Source organism: Hippopotamus amphibius, chromosome X (assembly GCF_030028045.1).
Source record: "Hippopotamus amphibius kiboko isolate mHipAmp2 chromosome X, mHipAmp2.hap2, whole genome shotgun sequence".
Taxonomy (NCBI): Eukaryota; Metazoa; Chordata; class Mammalia; order Artiodactyla; family Hippopotamidae; genus Hippopotamus; species Hippopotamus amphibius.
In genome coordinates, this window is record NC_080203.1 from 68,418,132 (window position 1) to 68,444,508 (window position 26,377).

General features: G+C 36.0%; 1 protein-coding gene across 1 annotated transcript in view; it reads right to left on the reverse strand.

Annotated features, from left to right (window-relative positions):
• The window catches only part of SH3BGRL (SH3 domain binding glutamate rich protein like), a 76,631-nt gene extending 50,464 nt beyond the window's left edge, over positions 1–26,167 (reverse strand). The window contains exon 1 of the mRNA XM_057719178.1: positions 25,914–26,167. Within this exon, the coding sequence (XP_057575161.1) occupies positions 25,914–25,958 (45 nt within the window). The 5' untranslated portion in view covers positions 25,959–26,167. The remainder of the gene's footprint in view (positions 1–25,913) is intronic.
• Between the last annotated feature and the right edge of the window lie 210 nt (positions 26,168–26,377).

Here is a 26,377-nt window from a genome sequence, read left to right on the forward strand (position 1 = left end):
GAATATATTTTAGGTGCACTGATTTTTCTTAGATCTGAATTCTTACAGCAGTAGTTTCTGATCTGTGGTTCAGAGGTCACCATGGGGAAGGAGAGTGAGAGGGAAGAACAGTTATTGCCTACAAAGAGCCTATAAAAATCTCTAAGTACATAAAGCATTTTGTAGATACTGAAAGAATAAGCTTTGCACTGAAACATACAACTCTTTTCCAATATGTATAGATACTGTTATGTTAATTAAAATACAAATTCATTTCAAAGTGTTACCAAATTTATGGTAGTTTTTTGTTATTATTTATTTTCTTAGTAAATGGGTAGTAAAAATTCAACTAATATTATGGTAGATTTCTATATTTATACTCTGAAAAAGCAGAATCCCACTATCATGTATCTCTATTGTTATATGACATTCTCCAGTTGTTTCAAGCAAGGGACTAGGGTGAAAGAAGTGAGGCACTCACCTCAAGTGAAAATTTGAGGGGCACAGAAAAGCTCAATAATCAAGATAAATAACATTTTAAATAAATTTTAAAATAAAAATTAATGCAAAAATATATAATGAAGAAAATATCAAAATTTTAAATGACATGATCTGACAGGGCCAGGATTGTGGGGTGGTAAATGAAATGAGTCAGACAAGTGCAGGGTCAGATTCTGGTTCATAGGCATATTGAGGATTTGACTCTGAATGTCTAAAGAAGAATGAAATACTGGGTCATTATTTTACAATATAAAGTTTTCATTACAGTTTTTACCTGGATCTCCAAAAGAATAAGCTAATCCATGCCAAACGTGCTTCCACAAAGAATAAGTTGCTGTTGGCATGCAGAAACCACTGCAAGTATGAGAGCTCTAACGAAGGCATTAGAAGGGAGGGATAGATGGGTATGCATGTTGAAAGTCTCAATTACGTAATAGGAAAAACAGTTCTGGGAGAGTTATCAGTGAAGCAGTAAAAGTCTTACTGTTCAGAAAGGCGACAGCCAGCCTGCATTTATTTTCCAAAGGGCAGGAGACATCATCTTATTTACCATCATCATCATCATCATCATCATCTTCATCATCATCACTACTATCTGCTGAATACTTAATGGTATGCAAAACACTACAATAAGGGCTTCATCCTGTTTAGTCATCACAATGATTCTGTGATGTATACGAACTCCTATTATCCCCATTTTATTAACTGAGTTTCAGAGGGAATTAAATGACTTGTATACAGTGCTGAACCTAGCTAGCAAAGAATTTGAGGGACAACATAAATATAGCCAGGTATACCTGTAATAATAATGATAACAATAATATCAAGTAACACTGAACAGTTACTGTTTTAAGCACTGTGCTAAGCATGTTATCTCATTTAAACTTTATAGCAGCCAAGGAAGGTAGGTATTACTATCTCTGTTTTCAGTGTGTGTGTGTGTGTGTGTGTGTGTCTGTGTATACCTAGACACACAGCTGACCCTTGCACAAGGTTGGAATTAGGGGTGTTGACCCCCCCACACAGTCAAAAATCCCCATACATCAGGGGAAATCTCTGCCTCAAAAAAAAATTTGATTGATAATGACTCACCCAAGGGCAGGAAGCTGAAACAGTTTGGATAGAATCAGGACTGAAATCCTCGTTCTTTTGATTCCACATATTGTGATCTCTAATCAAACACTAACTTTTCCCAAACTTAGTTAATTTAAAGATCTATAAAATGAAAACACAGATAATATATTTATTGAAAAAATCCACCTATAAATGGGTCTGTGCATTTCCAAGCCCTGCTGTTCAAGGGTCAACTGTATAGTTGAAATAAATTTCTAAACCCAAGATGGACCTGCTCCTGCCCAGGGTGCTGTGTCAGCAAACCCAAACTCAGACAATTTTCATGTCCCTGTAAATATTCCATTTGACCTGAAACACGGTATACCCAGTCAGCCAATCCCCAAATGCCAAGCCAACCCTGGGCCTTCTTACTCCAAACAAGGTTGACTATGTGGTCCCAATCAATTAGGTATTTTCTATTTTTCTTTTCCTTGTTCATTATTCTTTACCCTATAAAAGCTTCCTGCCCTCTGTCCCATTTTGCAGTTCTCTGAATAGAGATTGTTTCATCATGTGTTAAAAGTTTGTTTGAATCTCCTAAATTGTTTTCTCTAATCATTTTTAATCATATATATGTATATATATACACATATATATGTAAACATATACATGAATATATATATATATGATATATATAGCATCTACTTTGTGCCAGGTATTATGCTAAGTACCACATACATTGTCTCATTTACTTTCATTTGCTCATGCCCAGAGAATATTGCTACTGCAGTCCTGTACCCAAAGCTGCCATTTTTTCCAATGGGGACCTTTTAACAGCTTGGCATTAGTCTTTATATGACTGAGTTCCATATAGTATAAGGCTCTGAAAGGTTCTCATAGAGATATTACTGCTATAACCTATGGAAGCTAATAAGGTTATGAAACTAGAATCAAAGAAGACTCAGAATTTAAATGGCAAACATTCACATTTTAATCTCAAAACAAACTAACCAACATGATTGTGTGGTTTTTCTGACAACTACGTGTCATTTTTCTATAACAACAACCAATTCTCCAACACCAACTGGGTGTTCAACAATATAATTCTGACACTACCTGTAATTAGATCAGATCCCACATATTAGAGAGCCCAGTCTCACAAGACTGCCCTCAATTCATATGCTAGCCACAAGCAGAGTTCCCAGGTGACCCACACTTCTGCCTGACCAACTACAAATTCAAGAGTTCCCACAAGCCCCCTTCAGCATCAATAATTCACTAGAACAACTCACAGAACTCAGGAATGTGCTCTACTTCCTATCACAGTTTATTTTAAAGGATACAAATAAGCAACCAGTTGAATAGGTAAATAGGGTGAGAGTTGGAAGGGTCCCATGCACAGGAGCCTCTGTCCCTGTGGAGTCAAGGTGAACCACCCCCTGGAATGTGAATATAGTATTCACAAACTTGGAAGCTCGCCAAACCCTGCCATTTAGGAGTTTTTATATAGGCATGATTGATTAAATCACTGCCCATTGGTGACTGAATTCAATCTCCAGCCCTTCTCCCCTCCCAGTGGGTGGGGGAGGTAAATGTTCCAACCCCCAATCCACTGGTTGGTGTCTCTGGAGACCAGCGCCCCCCCATCCCATCCCCATCTAGAGGCCCCACCCTGCCAAGAGCCACCTCATTAGCATAAACTCAGGTGTGATTGAAAGGCGCCCATTATAAATAACAAAAGGCACTCCTATCTCTAAGGATACTCTAAAGGTTTTAGGAGTTCTGTGCCATGAACAAGAAACAATGACCAAATATATATATACTATACATATATATACACACACATATATATCACAATGTTATATATATATATATTTATTTATTTATTATATAACAATGTTATTCTAAAACTTAACTGACAAGTCATTTCGAAAACTGCTAGCACACATTAATTTTGCACAAATTGGATATTCTCTTTTGAACTTAACTTTTCAGCAAAAATTTGACTAGTTTATCACAAAAATTGACAACACAATCACCATTTAACAAATAGCAATTCAGTTAAATTGATAACTAACTACTAGCAGTTGTGAAGAGTTAGGAATCCCCCTTCTAATCAGCTATTGCAACAAGTTGACTGCTTTTTAACAGAGGATAAAATCCCATAATACAGTTTACTACTTTGTTTAGATCCTTAGGTTCGGATAGAAAAGATTAATAAAAGGAAGTGTCCAAAACTATAACCTAATTTTTCTGTTCTAAAAATGACAAACGATGGATACTGATACCTTCAAAGGCTAGTAATATACGTAAAATGAAATTCAACTCTCCTTACTTAAAAAAAAATTGACACTGTTCTTCACAGCTGTTTTAAATGATAAAAGGAGTTAGGAGTGATAAGTGTTTACCTGACTCCAAATTTACAAATAGAACTTCATCTGGATGTCCATCTCTTTAGATATGTGTCTGGTGAAAGGTGTCATTCTTTTCCTCAGAAAACTATTTTCCTAAGAGATTAAGAGTGAACAATGCTTGTGTTCACAGGCTTCTACTAAAACAATATTTAAACCTATTTCTACATGAAAATTTTCCAAGGGCAATTCAACATGGTTTTTCTGGCTTCTCTCCCTGAAGAGCCACAGACCACCAATTAGTGAACATATGTGCCTTACTTCAACATATCAACACATTGTTTTAAAGAGAACTGACCTGGGAGTCAGTTGACCTGGAGTCTAGTCCCTGAGCTATAGTTCTTTTATTTTTTTAATTTTTACTTATTTACTTATTTGGCAGCGTCGGGTCTTAGTTGCAGCAAGCAGGATCTTTGTTGCAGCATGCAGGGTCTTTTCATTGCAGCATGTGGGCTTCTCTAGTTGCGGCTGGAGGGCTCTCTAGTTGTGGCACACAGCCTACAGAGCTCATGGGCTCAGTAGTTGTGGCACACGGGCTCTCTAGTTGTGGCACATGGGCTCTAGAGCACACAGGCTCAGTAGTTGCTGTGTGCAGGCTTAGTTGCCCTGTGGCATGTGGGATCTTAGTTCCCCAACCAGGAATCAAACCTGCGTCTCCTGCATTGGAAGGTAGATTCTTAATCACTGGACCACCAGGAAAGTCCCTACAGTTCTTTATGTATATAACAAGGAATTTGAAATAGCTACTTTCTAAGGACACTTCCTACTCTGCCATATTGTCGTTCCAAGAAGTCTTCTACTTCAACAACCATATAATCCAGGTAGGGTAAGGGATGTGCAATTCTTCCTGAATCTCTATCTCCTCTAGAAACTGGTTGGAACAGTAAGCCCTTGCTTTACCTGAAAAGTGTTATGTAAAGAACATATGTATATGTTCTTTACATACTTCTGTAAAGAAGTATATGATCAACTCTCAATAGAAAAGTTCTCTATCAGTTTATGTGAATGAAACTGTTGATGTTACAAGTACAAACAGCTAAGACTCTTCAACCTAGTGTGAACTATCCAGGAACTCCAAGGAACAGATAATCTCATTTGGGGGAAAGTAACCACGGAAGACACCTAGCATACTTTTGATCTTAAGGCAAGTGAGAGAAATCTGGCTTTCATCCCATTCAGCTCTAAGTAGAAATACAGGAGTCCACAGGCTTATCTTCATGTGTCAAGAGTCACTTAGGACCACATATTACAGGAATGAAAGAACTCGGGGATATTATGTGGATAACAGTAGTGCCAATAATGCTATCACCACTTTTAACTTACAGAAGATTTGAGAGTTCATGAAGTTTGGCATTGTACTGTCAAGACTCTACTTGCTTTATCTTGTGACTTCTACTCCAATTTTATTTCAAATTTTTCAATTTGCTCCAGCTACACTGGGGATTATCTGTATTCCTCAAATATGCCAAGCTCATTTCCTTCTCTAAGTCTTTGCAGTTGCTATTCCTCTGCCTGAAATGTTCTTTTTCTTGCATGTAATCTACCTGGTTCTTCCTTTTCTCCTTCAGGACTAAGCTTAATTATCACCTACACAGTGGGATCTTCCCTGACCACACTACCTAAAGTAAGTCTCTCATTGTACTCTCACGCTAAACCCTGTCTTCTTCCTTCATGGCACTTATCACAAGTTGTAATTGCATATTTATTTATGTGTTCACTTCTTTTTCCATCAGAATGTAAGTTTAACGAAAGTAGGAGTTATGTCAATCTTGTTCACTGCTGAATTCCCAGGGCCTAGTACAGAACTAAGCACATAGAAAATATTCAAAATATACTTGATAAATGAATATATATTCATTCATTCATTACAATAAGCTAACAGAATAGGTAGAGCAAGTAGTAGTATACTCATTTTTTAGTTGGGGTCACTGAGGTTCACAGAAACTAGGGAAACTAGCTATGAAGGGTGAAACTAAAACTCAACCTCTGAACTTCCTACTCCAAATCCAGTATATTTTCCACTAAACCACACGGCCAGAAACTGCCTAATTACTAGTAACCCCATGTAATTTAATCATTGACACCTCCTCCATAGTCTCTGAAAATGAATTCTAGGCAACAGAGATGAATATGCATCACAGACTTCCTTAAAAAAGAATTATCAAATTATATACATTCTTTTCAAAAGAGGACCACCATTTCATCTAGGCCACTCAGGATTCCCAAACTTCAGTGGGGCTAATCTTTTTTTTATTATTATTTATTTATTTATTTATTTATTTATTTTATTGGCTGCGTTGGGTCTTCCTTGCTGCACACGGGCTTTCTCTAGTTGATGTGAGTGGGGGCTACTCTTCATTGTGGTGCGTGGGCTCCTCATTGTAGTGGCTTCTCTTGTTGCAGAGCACGGGCTCTAGGCGTGTGGGCTTCAATAGCTGTGGCACATGGGCTCAATAGTTGTGGCACACAGGCTTAGTTGCTCCGTGGCATGTGGAATCTTCCCAGAGCAGGGCTTGAACCCATGTCCCCTACATTGGCAGGCAGATTCTTAACCACTGCACCACCTAGGAAGTCCCAGTGGGGCTAATCGCAAAACCTCTAAGTTCCACATGTAACTCAAAAGCTATACCTCATGCATCATTTTGTTGAAATGACTCTCAAAAAAATTAAGTGTTATATACACAAAACATGTGAACAAAGTGGATTAGCTACATACTCTGGGTTAAAATGGACTGTTCTCATAAACACATTAACTATCACTAAGAAAGGTCTATACATATTTATGTGCAATCATTGTAACTGTATTTTCTAGAACCCTAGTATCTACAATTGCCTGCTTAGTGAAATATATGAGAGAAAACGAATATGTGAACATGGTCACAGCTTATTTTATAATAACTTCTGTGGATTGCAAGAGAGTGCAAACCCAAGAAATGAGTGAAGTATATTGTTATGTGGGATAATACTCCAAGCATTAGTTCACCATTCATGAAACTCACCCCACTCTTGGCGTAGACAATTTAACAGCACATCCAGATTATAATAACTAAATAAACAACAACAAATTTTCAAAAATTCTATGATTTAAAGAAAATTTGCAAGTAAAAGATTACTATTACTAAAAGCTTAAAAAGCAAGTGAAATCATTGTGCCTTTTAGAGACTTATCAAGACAGCAAGTAAAAATAACTCATTTCTAAAGCAAAACTAAAAACATAAGACAACTGGTTTCCTTCAAACTAGGAAGTTGTCAACAGTCCCATCTGATAGTTTGTTCAAGAATTTTTGTGCATTCTTCACATAGATTTGAGCCCCAAGTGTTTTGCAATGAGACAAGCTCTCTGTTCTGAAACAGACCAGCAGAGTAAGGGCATATGGTGGTGGGAAATGTACAGAAGAGAACATGGTGGTTGCTTTTAAGCAGAAAAATAACATAGAACTCTTTAATGAGAGACTAATTGTATATTTTAGCAATAGCTCTGGCAATTTTCTTCAGATCAAAATAAAATGTGACAGTTTAAAATCCATGAAGTATCTAAAAAGTTTGCACCATGTTTTTAACTGGTGTAGGGACTAACAAACAACTACTCAACATTTGGTCTTTGGCCCTCCATCTTTCACAATGATATCTCTGTTGTTAAAAGCCCAAAGCATTTATTTCAGGTACAACTTTATGAATTTCCTCATAACAGGCTTGAATGATCTATAATATAGGCAATGTTAAACCCATCCTCTTTACCTAAGAGAAACAAAAACAGTGACAGAGTTAAGTGACTTGGCCAAGAATATATGACTTATCAATGGCAGAGCTGGGAGTTCTATTAGTTTCTTATTGTCACAAAAACAAATTACAAGTTTACTGGCTTAACACAATGCAGATTTATTCACTTATAGTTCTGGAGGTCAGAGTTTGAAATTAGTTTCATGGAACTAAAATCAAGATGGTGGCAGTGTTGGTTCCTCCTGAGGGCTCTAGGAGGAATTCTGTTTTCCTTGCCTCTTTTAGTTTCTAGAGGCTGCCTGCATTTCTTGGTTTATGACCCCTTTCTTGCATCACTCTCAATCTATTTCCATCATCATATCTCCTACTTCCCCTTCTATCATCAAATCTTCCTCTCCCAGCCTCTTATAAGGACCCTTATAATTACATTTAGTGCGCACCTAGATAATCCAGAATAATCTCCCCATCTCAAGATCCTTAACCGAATCATAACAGCAAAGTCCCTTTTTCCATATGAGGTTAACATCTACAGGTTCCAGAAATTAGGACTTGGATATCTTCTAGAAGTTGTATTTACTAACTTAGGAGTTAACAGTAGTAGTTATTAGTATACACTAACCAGAGTTTTCTGAAAATGGAACAATCTATTTGAAGAATTACTAGAAGGATCAACGGAGAAGGTCAATATTTAGAAGGCTGTTTTAAAAAAAGATATTTGCGGTGAATAAAATGTTGGACAGACTGGGCTATAGGTTCAGTTCACCTAAAAAATTCTATGGGTCTTGAATTAGACTTCACTGATAGATACAATTCCTTCCACATAAAATCTTACACTAATGTTGCTTATTTTATTATGGCAACAACATCACTAAGAAAAGTAACTGAGCAACAAGCATTTACTGAATCTCTCTCCTGGGCTAGGGATTGAAGACATATATGATATAGTCTCTATCCTCAGAGAGTTTAATGGAGTAATCAGAACATAGCTGACAATATGATGAGTATCTCTTATGAAACATATAGACAATAAATGCTAAAGGAGTTTAGAGGTAGAAAGAACTGCCTTACTTTACGTAGCCAGAAAATTAAGGGTAAAGATGTGTAAGACCAAGGCCTTGTGAAATGGGAAAAGGATAACTCAGGTAGAGGAAACACTGGGAGTAAAGGCACAGAGGTGAGGATATACCTGGCACGTGCAGGAAGTAGTAAACTCAGGTGTCTGGACCAAATAGTGCCTCTAGTGCAGTGCTTTCCATTGATGGCACACAAGATTAAAGACGTTTCTTTAATTGTATATGTTTATGCTAATATGTAGCAGAAAAATAGGTAATTAGCACATTAAATCCATGATTTTACTGAAATTATTGTTTGGGATAAATCAAGTGCTTTATTCATGCATGCATTCATTCATACATCCACTAAGTCCATAAGCATGTATTCATCACATAGTTCTGGGGACTGGGCACTGTGCTACAGCCTGAGAACACAACAGAGGTGCACAAAACAAAGACCCTGAGCCCAAGGAGTTCAGTCTAGTGGGAAAGACAGATATAAACAGAAAATTATAACAGTGGGTTGGCTAAAAAGATCGTTCGGGTTTTTCCCTAAGATCTTACGGAAAAACCCGAACGACCTTTATGGCCAATCCAGTACAATATGCAATGATATAAAACTATGCACAAGGTGCTACCAGATTATAAAAAGACACCTAATGTAGGTTGAAGGTGTCTTCTGGAGAAGATTAGAGTATATTTAGGAAGATTAATATGAGGATCCTGGGTGGAATGGATCACAGAGACAATTGAGAGAATGATTGATTTTTCTCCCAATAAAAGATAAAGTATCAATTTAAGTCAGCTGGCATTTATCCTGTAGTTCTCCGATATATGTTATCAAATGGATGCTAAAATTCCTAAGTCATGGCTTCCTATTTCTCAAGATTAATATTATCAACATAACCTCACTCATTATGGAAAAAAAGCTTTTATAGGAGCAAAAGTTCAGCTAATGTTTATATATACATAGGTTTCACCAAAGACTATCCAAAAGAATCTTGGGATGAATGCAGATGCCTAAAAATGTGACAAAGGCCTAATTTTAAAAAGAAACTTCATTTTTTCAGAAGAAAAATTAAATTACTGCCAATACTTAGGTTAAGGTAAAGCAATCTTTCTGAGGCCTTGACTTCATTTACAATATAATTGGTAGTGGCCCAAATTTTGGCTAACAGTCCAACTAGAATCATTGTGTTTCCTTACTCTTAATTATATAAAATTAATAGATTTGGTATTGGGGGTGGCAGAACTTTCTTCAGGCTTGAAAGGCTTGAAAAAATGCATGGGTGTTGAATGAAATATAGTCTCTATTTGTGTAGGACTTTTATGAGGATGCCAGGTTTACTTAGCTCTGCATATCATTCATTAGGTCATTATCCAATCTTCTTTAGAAAAGACAGAATTTGAGTCAGCTTTAAACAGCAATCTCCAAGAAGAAACTAAAATAACACCCCTTCATGGTTTCTGTAATGACTTAAAAAACAAAAACAAAACAAGAGAGGACTTTCCTGGTGGTCTAGTGGTTAAGGCTCTGCGGTTCCAATGCAGGGGGCATGGGTTTGATCCCTGGAGAGGGAACTAAGATCCCACATGCCACACAGCATGGCCAAAAAATTAAAAACAACAAACAAAAAAAACAAAAACCATAAACAAAACAAAACAAAAAACCCCCTGTGTTCCCAGTGCCAGAGTTGGGGGAAAAGACTATTTAAAAAAAAAAAGAAAAAGACTGAACAAAGGATGATTAGTGGTCTTTTTACTATACTATGTAAAAAAATGGAGTTTAAGACAAATGCAGCGGAATCATAAGGGAGGCTCAAAATAAGCTTTTGTATAAAATGAAGTTAGTAAATACAAACCATCTTAATCTCACAGATTGTGACCAGGAAAAAAAAATGCCTTTTAGCATCTATTCTTGATTCATTCACAGTCTTGCCTCGAACTATGTGGTTTGAGGTTAAGCACATAACCTGTGCCTCAGCTTGTCTTCCTGGTTCATAAATTTTATTTTAAAAAAGCCATATTTGGGGTATATTTAATAGGGTTTCACAAAATTTGTTTATAATTTAGGAAGGTCTTGAGACTGGAACCTATTGTGAATTTGCCTGAAATAGGTGAAAAATGCCCAAAGAGAGTAGGATTTTAATATTTTACAAATAAGCATAAGAGCTACTGACATAGATGCAGAAGGAATGGAGGGTAGGGAGGAAATCATCCAAAAAGAGAGGGATTATCAATGAAAAGAATGTGATCATTTTCAATAACATAAAATTCTCTTTCTAGAACACAATATTATACATTTATAAGTTTTTATATGTGACAACTCCAATTTGAAAATGTGAATGTCACAAACAGCATTATTAGCCTATTTTATAGAGCTGAGTTGAAGGTCCTGTATAATCTTTTCTTAGTACCTTTTTTCTAGCTTAAAATGTAACTTCTTTGGGTCACAACTTTGTTATTAAATGTCACATTCATCTAACTGCAAACCATTGTGCATTCTTACAAAGGCATAGCAAAGAATCAGAGAGAGGGAGAGAGAAAGGGGGGAAGCGGAGGGGAGAGAGAGAGAGAAACATAAGAGTCTATAGTATTTCTCCTTAACACATTAGTTCATTTTCAATGGAAAAGGAATGATAGGTAAAACTCTCTCCTGTGCAATATTAGGATTTCAAAAGAAAACAAGGAGTTGAGATTTTCTTGAAGCCTAATCATGGACTACTAAAAACAAAACACAAAATTCCAACTTATAAAAGAAAAATAGAAAAGACCATTCCGCCTTAAGAATTTTACCAAAATATTTCAGGCTGCTAAAGAAAAATTCTTTCCTTTCAAAGAAACTCAAAGTACTTGCTATTCTTCACATTTTTAAAAATCTAACTAGCATTCATGGGAAGTGGGGATAAGGTCATTTCTTCTATTTTACAGGGGAAAAAAAGCATGGAGATTAATCATTATCTTAAGGCCTTTACTCCCTGATCCAGGGCTTCCTTGTTGATTAGCCCACTGATGATGGGAAATATTCCAAACAAATTACTATTAAACAACATTACAAAGTCACAGTCCTCAGTTCAGCATTCTAAAACAGCTGTGTTTTCTCTACAACAGTAAGAAGTATAATTCATAATTTTATAACAAAATATTTTTCTCAAAATTGAACCTTTTAAAGGCATTACATTAGGTCTTACATTAGCCATGCCATATTATTTTTTTCATTAATAACACCATCAACTATTATGAATGAACAATGCCCAATACTTGGACTTAGGGAATTATCAATTTTAAAGTGTTTATTTTTTCATGAATTTTTTTTTACTCTGGTGCTTATTTTGAGATTAGTATAAATTCAATAAATCACAAATCTCACAAAATAACCAACATATGGGAATTCTCTTATGGCATGATCTTACAGTGTACTAATCTTCAGGCATGAACAATGCCCAGAACACTTCCTAAAAAAGAAGAGGGGCAGAAGAGAAGAGGAAAAAAAATCAGACCAGTTTTAAGCTTTCCAAAACAAGGTAGGTTATGAACTCTTTCCTTGTCCCCCACAGAGGTGAATATTTTATCAGCAGGTATTCAGGAAATATGTGTTGAATTGATAACTGGTGAATCTCTATGTATTGTACAGTACTTTACTTCTTTTGCTTCCACGGCTTCAAGAATCTAACCCTTCTCTTCATTATACAAAAAGAGGTAAAAATTAACCATTGGTCACCCAGATTTCTACAATCTTAGTCCCAGAGTCTAGGACAACAAGGAATAGAATGTAGTACCGCAGCATATTATCAAGGGAGGTTGTATATTTCTTTCTTTGGAGAGTTTACTAAGAGAAAATTGATTACGATCTTTCTGGGACAGTTCACAGGCAATCCTTATGTGTATGGACTGGGTGACCTCCTATGATTCCTTCTACCCAGATGCTTTTAATATTTTTATTTTTAGTATGTTTGATGCTGAGAAAAATGGAAAAGAGTGAAAGCCATTTTTTTTCCACAAAGAAGGGACTTTCAGTGTTATACTCTAGATTTCTTAATAACAAATGTCATTATAATTTTTACCATGCCCTTTCTATCTAGATATAGTTGTTTTAGTCCAGTAAGCACTGTTACAAAAATTTGAAAGTCATAATGCTACCTTTTTTTTTTTTTATGGTTGCCACACACGGCCTGCGGGATCCTAGTTCCCTGACCAGGGACCAAACCCGCGCCCCATGCAGTAGAAGCATGGAGTCCTAACCACTGGACTTCCAGGGAATTCCCCATAATGCTAGTTTAAGAACAATCTGGTACTAGGAGAAAATTTATCCACAAGAACAACAAGGCCCAACTGGATTTAGATGCTTATTAATCTTGGTAATGGATGCAACCATTTTTGACAGGGTTCAAATGTTTGTGCTGGGAAGAATTAGAACTATATTGGGGGGGGAGGAAGAGCTAAAATTATCTTTATTTATCTAACGACTGGGTGGAAACATAAGGAGAAATATTGATTATTCCTGCATTTAGCCTCTTTTGATATATGCTTGACCAAAGGCAAACACTGAATAGCCCCCACACTGGAAACTCTGGCTCAAGAGATGACTTATCAAATTTAACATAGCAATGGCATGAGCTAAACTCAAAGTAAATAAAGGACATTGATATACAGAACCCTGAACCAAACATTAAACCATACTATTGGTTTAATCCTATAATCCTTGGGAAAAAAAGAAAGAGCCCAGGAGAACAGGAAGGGAAAGCAAGCATAAGATGGTTGGGATGTTATAAATAAAAGCGTTCATGAATACACCTCAGAGTTTTGTAAGGCATAATTGTTTACACAAAAGATCAAGGCCAGGGTGGTCCCAAAGTGAAGGGATTATAGAGAAGTCTAAAAGAAATTTTTCAGATAATGCAAAAGGGGCTTAGCATGCTTTGTTACAGAATCACAGTGTAACTTACAGAAATAGGCAGTGATACCACAAATCTAATTTGCCATCACTGCTACATTTGGCTTTAATCAGAATTGTGTAATAATCATGCCTGTGAAAAATGTTTAAATATAAGAAAAAAGTGCAAATTGTGCCTAGGATCTGCTTCCCACACCCTTCTCTAGTGAAATGGCAGGAAAATTAAGTAAAGCTTGAATTGAACTAATAAACTATTGTTGTTAGAATAGTTATTCAAGGAGGAGATCATTGTCAGGGTGACTAGAAGGGGTAGACAAAGTACTCTGAGACATTCGTTGGGAGGTAGAATGTTGATTCCTATGAGACAGCATACCAACTTTCAGACAAGTAGTCCCTGAAGTACTTCTGCCTTTGAGCCCCTCACATACAACTCCTTATCTGCAGACCATATAACGTAGTCCCTAAAATTGACATCTTCATACTTCCTCACTTCTCCTGGCTCAGAGAAGAGGCTGAGGAATCTTTAAGCCTGGCCCTTTTTTCTTGCCCTTGAGAACCTGGGTCCAGAGTCTAGCCCAGTGGGATGGCAATAAATATTTTCTCAGTGAATTAATAAATTTGGGGATGAAAGGAAGAAAATCCCCACAAAGCCTATAGATCCAGAATTAGCAGGGCCTGCTCACATTATTTATGCAAACTGTACACCCTATGTAAGGCTCTGCACTTAAGCATCTCTGCCAAGTGTTTACATGGTATGTATGTATACATATACTAATGTTTGTTTGATGTTTTGACTTGGCCTTAATATCTGTTCTTTTATGTACAGAAACCTGCCTTACGTGACTTTGAAATAATTACCATGGTAGAGACAATCTCTATAGCTTGAGAAATTCTTTAGAAAAAAATGTTTAATGCTATTATATACAACAACATGCATCTGTCTTTTATCATGTGCTTTTTACATATAATAAGGGCTCATGATTAATCATATGAAATGAAACTTGCTATATATTTTTATTAAAACAAAACAGACGTAAATTAATGTCCACCATTCCAACTTCAAATATTTTCATGAAGTCTTGTAAGGACATCAAATGGTAGTCCTTTTTGCAAATGTGGGTATAGAACTAGGTCATAATTATCTCACTGATTATGAGATTGTCTAACTCCTTTGCCTCATAATTGTTTATTGGAGCAACACATGTTTCGACAACCCAAAAGTTCAGGTTTTGCACTTTTCTTCCCCCAGAATCTCTTAACATAAGCTGTTGCACAATACGGTATCTAATTGGTATAGCAATAGCCCCCTTTTTAGATGTTCTCTATATATTCCAAGCAATAAGATGTTTATGCACTGTGTCCCTAGTTTTATACATTAATCTGAAAGTACAATACTTTATTGTATTAGTACAATAAAGTATTAGTACAATAAAGTACAATAATACTTCTCTATTCATCCACATTACACAGTGAAAAACTAAAATCCATCTCTGTAAACGAGTGATTTTAAAAAGTAATTACCTATTGATTTATAGTAAATCTACTTAGGTATCCAGACATAAATTATTTAGATAATATTGTGTTAGATGTTTTGTGTTTCAAAGCATCATATGGTGCATCACTTTTCATGAAATTTAGAGTCACTGAACTTTGAAAGTATATACATGCTGTGTGGCTGGTGGGACCTCCCTCACACAGTCCCTGACATTTGGGCAGTGTAAGGATCCCATGGGATGTGTAGCTTTAGTTCTAAGGTCAAGTTTTTGGTAGAGTCAGACTACATACCAGGAAAAATATATGCATATTCCTCCCTTTAGCCCCTATGCAGACCCTGAACATAACCACACAATAAAAGGGATACAAACACATACCAAGAAAAAATCATTCTTCAATTTCAACTTCAAAGCGTAATGATATGTCCTAATACAACTGGACAAAAAATAAATGTTTAGTCACATTCTCCTATAATATTTTTATATTTGCCTTTCAACAACCTCTTTTTTTAAAAAAATCACATAAATTCCAGGTCTGGTACAGAATTCACCTTATTCTGGATCTTGTCACACTTACTACTTATTCCCTTTAAAACTCACCAGGTGTTTGTCTTGTTGCCTCGCCAGCTCTTTATATAATGCCTGAGTGTCCTCTCAATATTGCTCAGAAGAGTTAAATTTAAGACCTTTATTTCTAAAATTTTTAAGTAGGAACTCACTGAAAAAGCTTCACCCCAACCACTGCCTTTTTTTGAATTCAAAATATTTAGTTGATGTACAAGATCAATTATGTTTGTTTCTGAAAGTGTGAGATCAAATTCCACAATTTTCAGTAATAGATTTCCAATGACAATACTTGAAGAAGTTTTCTTCCATAATGCTCTCAATTTTATGTCATTTATATTCGACTTATGAGGGTGATGAGAAGCAAAGAAAGGTTTAGTGACCTACTCAAATCACACAGGCAACAGGCAATAATGCGTACCTCACCCTAAAGCTACGTGCTTTAGCTAAAAAGTTAAAATCCCTTCCCAAAACAATATGTCTTATCTACTTTTAGTTAGACTGTCTTACACAAGGTAATTTTCTTACATTGGGATAAAAGCACATGTTCTTCATTCTAACTAATCATATACACAGAGCTATTATGACTTTAATTTTCTGCTCTAAGGAATTCTAAGTTCTCTACATGACGTAACAGGCCACTAGAATTATTCTCGGAACTGCTACAGACCAATTAATTAAGAAGTACTTTTCATGATTTTCCAAGTTCAGAAGAAAAGCAATTTTACAATGACTTTTAAATTAATTTCAGAACTACATTCATACTGGGTAATTAATAAATAACAATCAGTAGGCAGAATAGCATAAAGGTTAAGGTTATGGGCTCTGGAATCAGACAGACCTGAGGGGTGCTTTGCTAGCTCTCTGACATTGCTAGCTTTCTGAGCCTGTTTCTTCTTCTTAAAAATAGTCATAATAATAGGGGATTAAGAGGTATAAGCTAGGACTTCCTAGGTGGCGCAGTGGTAAAGAATCTGCCTGCCAATGCAGGGGACATGGGTTCGAGCCCTGCCCTGGGAAGATTCCACATGCCATGGAGCAACTAAGCCCATGTGCCACAACTATTAAAAAAAAAAAAGAGGTATAAGCTACTATGTATAAAACATATAAGCTACAAGGATATATTGTACAGCACAGGGAATATAGCCAATATTTTATACTAACAATAAATGGAGCACAACCTTTAAAAACTGTGAATCACCAGTTGTACACCTGAAACATATAATATTGTAAATCAACTACATCTCAATAAAAAAAGAAGGGAACAAAGGAAGAAAAAAAATGCGCATAATAGAAGCACTGACTTCACTGAGTTGTCACAAGAATTAAATGATATAACACATCTAAAGTTCTTACCACTATGGCTGGCACATTTTAAGTGCTCAATGAATGATAGCTCTTATTATCAACTAAAGCTGACAAATTATCTGGATGATAAATTAAACAAATGAGATGCTTTATCATATTTTTAACATATTAAGTACTTGTTTACCTTCATCTTCCTTCTAAATCACACTGTATAGAATGATTTCTGATATAATACAGCCACTATTAAATGTATATTTACTGTTATAAATTCAGTGTTGAAAAACATGCTGCACTTATGGTGAAACAGTTGGCTGAGTGGTGATGAAACAGACACAATTTTCTCATGTTGTAACTCTTAACTGAGATGAACATTCTCTGGTGTTTAAAAGGTGAAGTTCTTTTTGTCTTGACTCATTGCCGGAAATCCCCTCAGCAAAAATGTTTGGCACCACTCCAACTCTGTGATAGGGTCTCATTTCCAGAAAAGACTAAGCCAAAGGGACAGAACTCAAAGACTAGAGTCCAGAACCAGAGTTTACAAGTCATAGAAGTACTGACTCTGGATGAATTTAGATTTACAAAATCATAAAATGTCACATTTTAATTATATTGGTCTATAACCACACAAAAATACTTTTCAGGGAAGAGAACCAAAGTCATAAAAGTTCAATATGTGTCACAAATGCTATTTAAAAATGCGCCCTTGGTTAGGTAATTTTATTAAAAAAAAAAACTAAATTGTATATGAAAATGTTGCTACTAATCTACCTCCCCTACTCCCACCTAATTCTCACATGCAGATTACGGATGAAGACACATTTGCCTAGTTAGGCATCATTCAGGCTTTCTCTTTCTTTTCAGGCATCATCCAGTTATTAAATGGCAGTTACAGATTCCCAATCGCATGATAAGATTTAATGTACTATTGACATAATTTCTGTTCAATATCTATACACTAAGAGGGAAATTAAATAACACAGTCCTTAGGAGTGGATTCTGGAGTCAGAACAACCTGGGTTCTAATCCCAGTTCTGCCATTTGTAACTGTTTGATCTTGAGCAATGTACCTAGTTTCTGGGTCTTAGAGATATCCCTTCCAATTACATAAAATGGATCTAATACTAACACTTACCTCACAATGTTATCACAAGGATTAAACTAATTCAGATAAAGCATGTAAAGCACTGGGCACAGTGCATGACATACACAATGCATAAATAAATGTTAGGCTTTACTCTTACTAGAGTCAAATCTTGATTAGTCATGTTAATGAAAAGTAATGAAACAAAAATCTAGCAGCACTAACACTGAATACTTTTAAATGTACAATTTTTTTAATTCGTCATGATATTTTTAAACTTATATTTAACTTTTGCCTGATGTTCTGGCAATCTGAAACACTTCAAACAAACTAATAAAGCCAAAATGTGAGGGACTGAGCCAGAAAATAACTCCTTTGCTTAGAATTCTTCTCTATTGGCCAAGTGTGAAAAGTCAGCTTTGTTCTCATGTTAATAAAAATAGTCATCATAAATGAGCTGCCCCTTCTCTCCAAATGTATGTTTGTTTAATTTTGCTCTGCATTGGTGGAAATAATTAAGTACTGGGTTTAAAAGGCTTCCTGGTGGGCTGCAAAGTAGAACTGAAAGCAAATAGATGGTCAGATAGTCATCAACAGATTCTCAATCTGTTTAATTTTATCAGTAAGAAATGAAACACAACATTCACTCTTGATAATTCAATTAAAGCAGAAAATATTCCTGTAAAAGATATATGTTTTATGGCACAATATATATTTTAGAAAAGAATTTTAGAGATTAACTACAGAGAATTAGAACATTCGACCTGATTGTGTCTGGGGCTTCAGGTTATTTTTTTTTCCAGCTCAACCCTTCGGGGGAGGGGTTGACCTTAAGGTTTATTGATCAAAACCCTTTCTTCAATAGAGTAACTCATCTTTGAGCTAAAGATGAATCTATTTTATGCTTTTATCCTACCAGATTACAAAACTTTTACTAAACTTCTGGAATATATTCTTTCCTACAACCATTTGACTTTCAAGTACCCAAGAACCATCATCATTGATAACTGTGTTTCCCAAGACTCTTTAAAATGGGACAAATTATTCCAAAGGCTTTGCCATTGTTGCTGTGAGATTAAGGAAATCAGTCACCAAATATAGGGCACCAATCTTAAGGCACTGATCTTGAGTTCCTGCATTTGCCATGTGAGAGCTGCTATTTTCCACTGCTCAGGGCATCAAAAAAGCATATCCAAACAGTCATCTCACGAACAGTTTCTAAATTTGCTCTTCTAAGCAGTTTATGAATACCTTTTCACAGCATTCAAACAAACCTTGGCAGCTACAACAAAGACAACCACATACACCAAACTGATGTTCAAATTATAAATACAAAGACAGAGCAGGTACCATACATGACAAACCTACAGCTAACATCATACTCAATGGTGAAAAGCTGAAAGCATTTCCTGTAAGATCAGGAAAAGACAAGGATGTCCACTCTTGCCACTTTTATTTGACAAAACAATTTTAGAAGCCTTAGCTATGGCAATCAGAGAATAAGAAGAAATAAAAGGAATTCAAATTGGAAAAGAATTAAAACTGTCACTGATTGCAGATGACATGATACTATAAGTGGAAAATACTAATGATGCTACCAGAAAACTTCCAGAGCTCATCAATGAATTTGGTAAAGTTGCAAGATACAAAATTAATACACAGAAATCTGTTGCATTTCTATACACTAACAATGAAAGATGAGAAAGAGAAATTAAAGAAACAATCCCACTTACCATGACAGCAAAAAAATAAATAAATAACATACCTAGGAATATACTTACCTAAGCAGACAAAAGACCTGTACGCCAAAAACTATAAGATGCTGATGAAAAAAATCGAAGACAACACAGACAGATGGGAAAATATACCATGTTCTTGCATTGTAAGAATCAATACTGCCAAAATAAGTATACTACCCAAGGCAATCTACAGATTCAATGCAATTCCTATCAAATTACAAATGGCATTTTTCACAGAACTAGAAGAAAAAAATCTTAAAATTTGTATGGAGAGACAAAAGACCCCGAATAACCAAAGTAATATTGAGAAAGAAAAACAGAGCTGGAGGAATCAGGCTCCCTGACTTCAGACTATACTACAAAGCTACAGTCATCAGAACAGTATGGTACTGGCATAAAAACAGAAATATAAATCAGTGGAACAAGATAGAAAGCCCAGAAATAAACCCACACACCTATGGCCAATTAATCTACAACAAAGAAGGCAAGACTATAAAATGGAGGAAAGACAGTCTCTTTAATAAATAGTGCTGTGGTTTTGGTGGGAATGTAAATTGATACAGCCACTAGGGAGAACAGTATGGAGATTCCTTAAAAAACTAAAAATAGAACTACCACATAACCCAGAAATCCCACTACAGGGCATATACCCTGAAAAAAATATAATTCAAAAAGGTACATGTACCACAACATTCATTGCAGCACTATTTACAATAGCCAGGACATGGAAGCAACCTAAATGTCCATTGACGGATGAATGGATAAAGATGTGGCACATATATACAATGGAATACTACTCAGCCATAAGAAGGAACTAAATTGAGTTATTTGTAGTGAGGTGGATGGACCTAGAATCTGTCATACAGAGTGAAGTAAGTCAGAAAGAGAAAAACATATACTGTATGCTAACACATATATATGGAATCTAGAAAAATGGTATTGATGAATCTAGTGGCAGGGAAGGAACAAAAATGCAGATGTAGAGAATGGAATTGAGGACACAGCGGGGAAGGGGAAGCTGGGATGTAGTGAAAGAGTAGCACTGACATATATATACTACCAAATGTAAAATAGATAGCTAGTTTGAAGTTTCTACATAGCACCGGGAGATCAGTTTAGTGCTTTGTGATGACCAGAAGGGATGGGATAGGGAGGGTGGGAGAGAGGCTCAAGAGGGGGGAATATGGGGATATATGTATAAATACAGCTGATTCACTTTGTTATACAGCAGAAACTAACACAACATTGTAAAGCAATTATACTCCAATAAAGATGTAAAAAAAAGATATGTAAATAAAATCAAAATAAGATACGTAAATAATAAAAGTAGTGTTGGGAAAACTGAACAGCTACATGGAAAAAAAATGAAATTAGAACATTCTTTAACACCATACACAAAAATAAACTCAAAATGGATTACAGACCTAAATGTAAGACCAGATACTATAAAACTCCTAGAGGAAAACATAGGAAGAACACTCTTTGACATAAATCACAGCAAGGTCTTTTTTGATCTGTCTCCTAGATTAATGGAAATAAAAACAAAAATAAACAAATGGGACCTAATTAAACTCAAAAGCTTTTGCACACCAAAGGTAACCATAAACAAAATAAAACGACAACCCACAGAATGGGAAAAAAATAGTTGCAAACAAAGCAACCAACAAGAGATTAATCTCCAAAATTTACAAACAGCTAATGCAGCTTAATATCAAATAAAAAACAAACAACCCAATCAAAAATGGGCAGAAAACCTAAAAAATTTCTCCAAAGAAGACATAGAGATGGGCAAGAGGCACGTGAAAAGACATTCAACATCGCTAATTATTAGAGAAATACAAGTCAAAAGTACAATGAGATATCACCTCACACCAGTCAAAATGGCTATCATCAAAAAGTCTGCAACAATAAATGCTGGAGAGGGTATGGAGAAAAGGGAACCCTCCTACACTGTTGGTGGCAATGTAAATTGATACAGCCACTACGGAAAACAGTACGGAGGTTCCTTAAAAAACTAAAAATAGAGCTATTGTATGATTTAGCAATCTCACTCCTGGGCAGATATCTGGAGAAAACCATGATTGGAAGATACATGCACCCCAATGTTCATTGCAGCACTGTTTACAATAGCCAGGACATGGAAGCAACCTAAATGTCCATCTTAATGGATAAAGAAGATGTGATACTTATATACAATGGAATATTACTCAGCCACTAAAAAGAATGATCTAATGCTATCTGCAGCAACACAGATGGACCTGGAGATTATCATACTAAGTGAAGTAAGTCAGACAGAGAAAGACAAACATCATAAAGCTTATATGCGGAATCTTGAAAAAAATGAAACAAATGAACTTATTTACAAAACAGAAACAGACTCACAGACCTAAGAGAATGAATTTATGGTTACCAGGGGATAAGTGGAGGGGAATAGACTGGGAGTTAGGGATTGACATGTATACAATGCTATATTTAAAATAAAATGCCTTTCCATGAATAAAGAGTGTAGCAAAATACACCTTCACCTAAATGCAATTACTTGAGAATCATGTGGATGAAGGACTGCAGCTTGCTGTTCTATATCCATATTATCTTAATGAAGAAAATATTGACTAGTGACTAATGTTTTGGCAATCATGAGTGTTTATTTTATTCACTTGTCTTTATAATTCGTGCACAGAATAATGCCATAGAGGTTAAGTCACGTATATTTCATTTACTATATGGACAATCCAAGCTACAACTAGTTTATATTTTAGCAGTCATAAAAGAGATCATTTTACAAAAGTTAGTCCATAAACAATACCCTTGGAAAGCTACAATCTATCTATCTACCACAATCTTAAAATTTCTACACCAAGCACACCTAAAATGCATAGAGACCATGAAATGGAGATTATTATGGATCTGAGGAAAAGAAGTATGGGAAGAAAACGCCAAACCAGTTATAATTCTCCAAGCTATCATCACTCTAGCAATCCTGATCAAAGGCCAGGGTTGATCCTTGTTAAAAGTTATTGAAATTTATTAAGTATATTATAGGTTCTGGGCTTACTATTCCTTTTCCATTAAATGCAAATTTACAGGACATTACAATCCCGAGGAAAAAAATATGGCATATACTATTGTGTTACAATAGGTCAAAACATGCATGAAAAGTTCTGATCAGGCAGAAATCACTTCCTATAGACAGACAACTTGGATGCTGCATTCTTGCTAAATGGTTTTCATAAAAACAAAACAAAACAAAACAAAAAAACAGTATTGACCTGAAGATTCATATTTACCTATACTAGACCACTTCCAAATGTGTGTCTTCTCTATCTCCCGGGCTTTGAGTGAATTTGGCCCACTTACTGACATTCACCTTTAGACATATTATCCTTCCTCTACACTAGCTCCTCGTTTTTCTATTCCCCTGTATGTATATGCCCAAGCAATTCCACTTACAGGACTTATTCCCTCGTGTAACTCTCACCTCATGTTCACATTTATCTCAGCATGCTTCCTAGCTGTCATGCATCACCGAGAGGATGTATTTCTTAAAACATATGTCATTTGGATTCAAACAGCTTGTGTTGGATTCAAGCTCTGTGGCTTGCTAGTTGTGTGACCTTGAGAAAGTTGTTTAATCTCTTTGAACCTGTATTTCCTTATCTTAAAAATAGAGATAATCCTAGTACCTAATTCATAGGACTAGAAATTGCCAAGAAAACATGAGGTAGTACCTGACACACTTAAGTGTTTCTACTTACTATCACTATTATGGCTACTATCAAGAAATCCATTGCAAAAACCAACATACTTTCATTTCTAAACTTTCGAGAAGCAAGTATTACACCTCTGTGTTAGGGCAGAGTTGAGTACAAGTTTGAAAACTTTTTTTTTTTTAACTTGGGCTATGAAGGAAAGGGAGTCTTGAGTTAAAGTCACACTAAGGTGTAATCATCATAGATTCTCCCTTGCCTGATAAAACATCTAATATTGGTTATTTTCATGAAAATCACCAGCAGGAGTAAGAAAACAGTCAAAGATTCACAATTCAAAACCAAAAGCTTTCTTTTCAATGCTCTTCAGAGAACTACACTTAGTCACTGATAAGAGCATCTCACTTTGTATAATTGCTGGGTTCCTGTTAGGATGTTTGCTATAAAACTTCTAAATCACCTGTTAAAAACAACATGACAGCATTCTTAGAGGAAAAACCTTAGTATTGCAAACTGAAGAGTCCCTATTTATTTTATAAAGGAGCTCTTCTGAGGTATACTCATTTTATACTGTTTTAATATTATTTAAAAGTACTATAAGATTATAATAAAACAAGAATTTATTTTGGCAATATGCAGTAAAATTTTGATAACAGGTTCATAAGAATTACAATTACTGCGACAACACACAAATATATAATTACACATAAGAAAAATAATAGAAACATAACCAAAAAAGCATAAATATTTCTTATTTGCATAGTCTTCAACAATGAAATCTAGTGATGGACATAGCAGGAGACAGTAGTCATTTTTAAGGCCCTAGGAAACTTAAGTCTTAACGAAGAGAGAGGTATAGTTGTTCTTACTTGAATAGAAACTCTCAAAGGAGTTTTTTCTTGAATCTGCTTTTTGGGGAGGGATAGAAGAGCAAGAAAGCAAAGAATAAATAGCAGTATTGAAACTGCATGTCACCCAAAGCAAAATCACCAAAACTAACTTCCTGATCTGTTCAACCTAATTAGGGATTTAACTAAAGGTATTAAGCCGATATTTTAAATTTTACAATTATTGTATTGGACTTGAGGCTCTAGACAGCTCAAACATTATTTCAAATATCATAATATATATGGAAAATAATAAGGCAAGAAGCTCATAAAGTGAAGTTCAAAGACAATATAAAAATTTTTCTTTTTTTTTCAATTTAAACTTGCTCCAAAAAAGTGAGTTTAAGTATTCTATTTCAAAACTGTCTAAACACACCCACACATGATGGCCAGAGAAGACAAGCTGAAGGTTCAAGGTTCTTGTGATTTCACACAACTTTCAGTTCTATTCCAAACCCTCTTAGGGGGTAAATAAACAAAACAAAAGCAAACACACACAACAACAACAAACATGGAATAGCTGCTGCTCTAAAGCTCAGAAGAGGGAGGGGGTTCATACATTCTACATCCTGAGCCCACACATTTGCTCTCACCACTGTTGGCTTTTCTCCTGAGCTGTGAAAAACAGAGACACTTTCATTTATCATGGATATACGCTCAGCTTTCACCCAAGTTTAGCCTATGCTCCCCACAACTGTTGAAAATTGTTATTCTAAATTAAGAGCACGTGAATAAGAGGGGGATGTCCTATCATTTGAAGAAGCAGCCACTAAAGTCTGCAACTACACAAAAAGCCACTTGTTAGTTCCCTTTCCAGTTCTCAATATATTTGAAGCAGTTAGAAACTGTTTGAAGTAACATCTTTTGAAAGAAAACAAAAAATCAAAATAAGGGACAACAGAAGGAAAAAACAGGTCCCTTGTCACATTGTTCAAAAGAAAAACCCACAACTTTGTATCATTGTTCCCAACTTCCCCTCCTATTCTGTCTAGTTCTAACAGACTCTTTAGGTTGAAGTTAAATACCCCCTCCTACATATTGGCAAAATATAACTCTTTGATTATAGGGGTCTCACTCTGTGAAATATAATCACAGTGCCTCAGTAGGCTTCCACTCAATCACCATCAGTAAAAGCATGTTTTACATCCTTTACAGATGTTCACTCCTGCCCCTTGCCTCAGTACCTAGAGCACCTATGTGAAATGTCTCACTCTTGAAACTTACCAGTGTGTGACTCTAAAGACCCTCTACCGCCTTCTCCCATTTACCAAAACTAAGTAGCTTTCTTTTTCCTTCAAAGAAGAAATGTGGGCCTAAGGTCATACGGCAAACAAAGCCAAACTCCATGGAAAAATGAAATCGATGCAACAAAGAGAAGAAAGGGAAGAAGGGGGGTGGGGTGGGGTAGGAAATGCGTGTCTACCGGAGGAGAAGCTGCCAGACTAACTTCTGCAATTTGAAGGTCCTGGGGCATCAAGAGACTGTGTAGAAAAACAACAAAGGTGGACCTCCCACCCTCCTTACCGCCGTGGAGCCAGAGGAGGATGCAATATACACACGGATCACCATCTTGGGAACAGCGGCTGTAGTTGTTTGAATCCTGAAAACGGCTGGAGAGCAGCTGCAGCAAAAGCTGAAATCAAGTTGGAAGAGAAGGGTGGGGGAAGGTGGAAGGGGAACTCGCCAGAGCCCCGCCTCCTCTCTTGGCTGCTTTCACTGGGCTCCGAGGGCTGCAGTCCCAGCCCCAAACTCCGGAAGGCACAGGCTCGTTTGCATCATTTCTAATTTTTTTTTTTTTTAAATTGGGAATCTCGAATAGCACCGCGAGATCTGTTGAAACATTTATTTTTGACCGTTCCCTCCCTGAGAAGAGGGAAAGGAGAAAGAAAAAGAAAGAAGGAGCGCTGAATTAAATTAGATTGCAATAAAGGATTTTTTCCCACTTAGACTCAAAGTTCTGCGTGTAACTTCCTACTCAGAAAAGTATG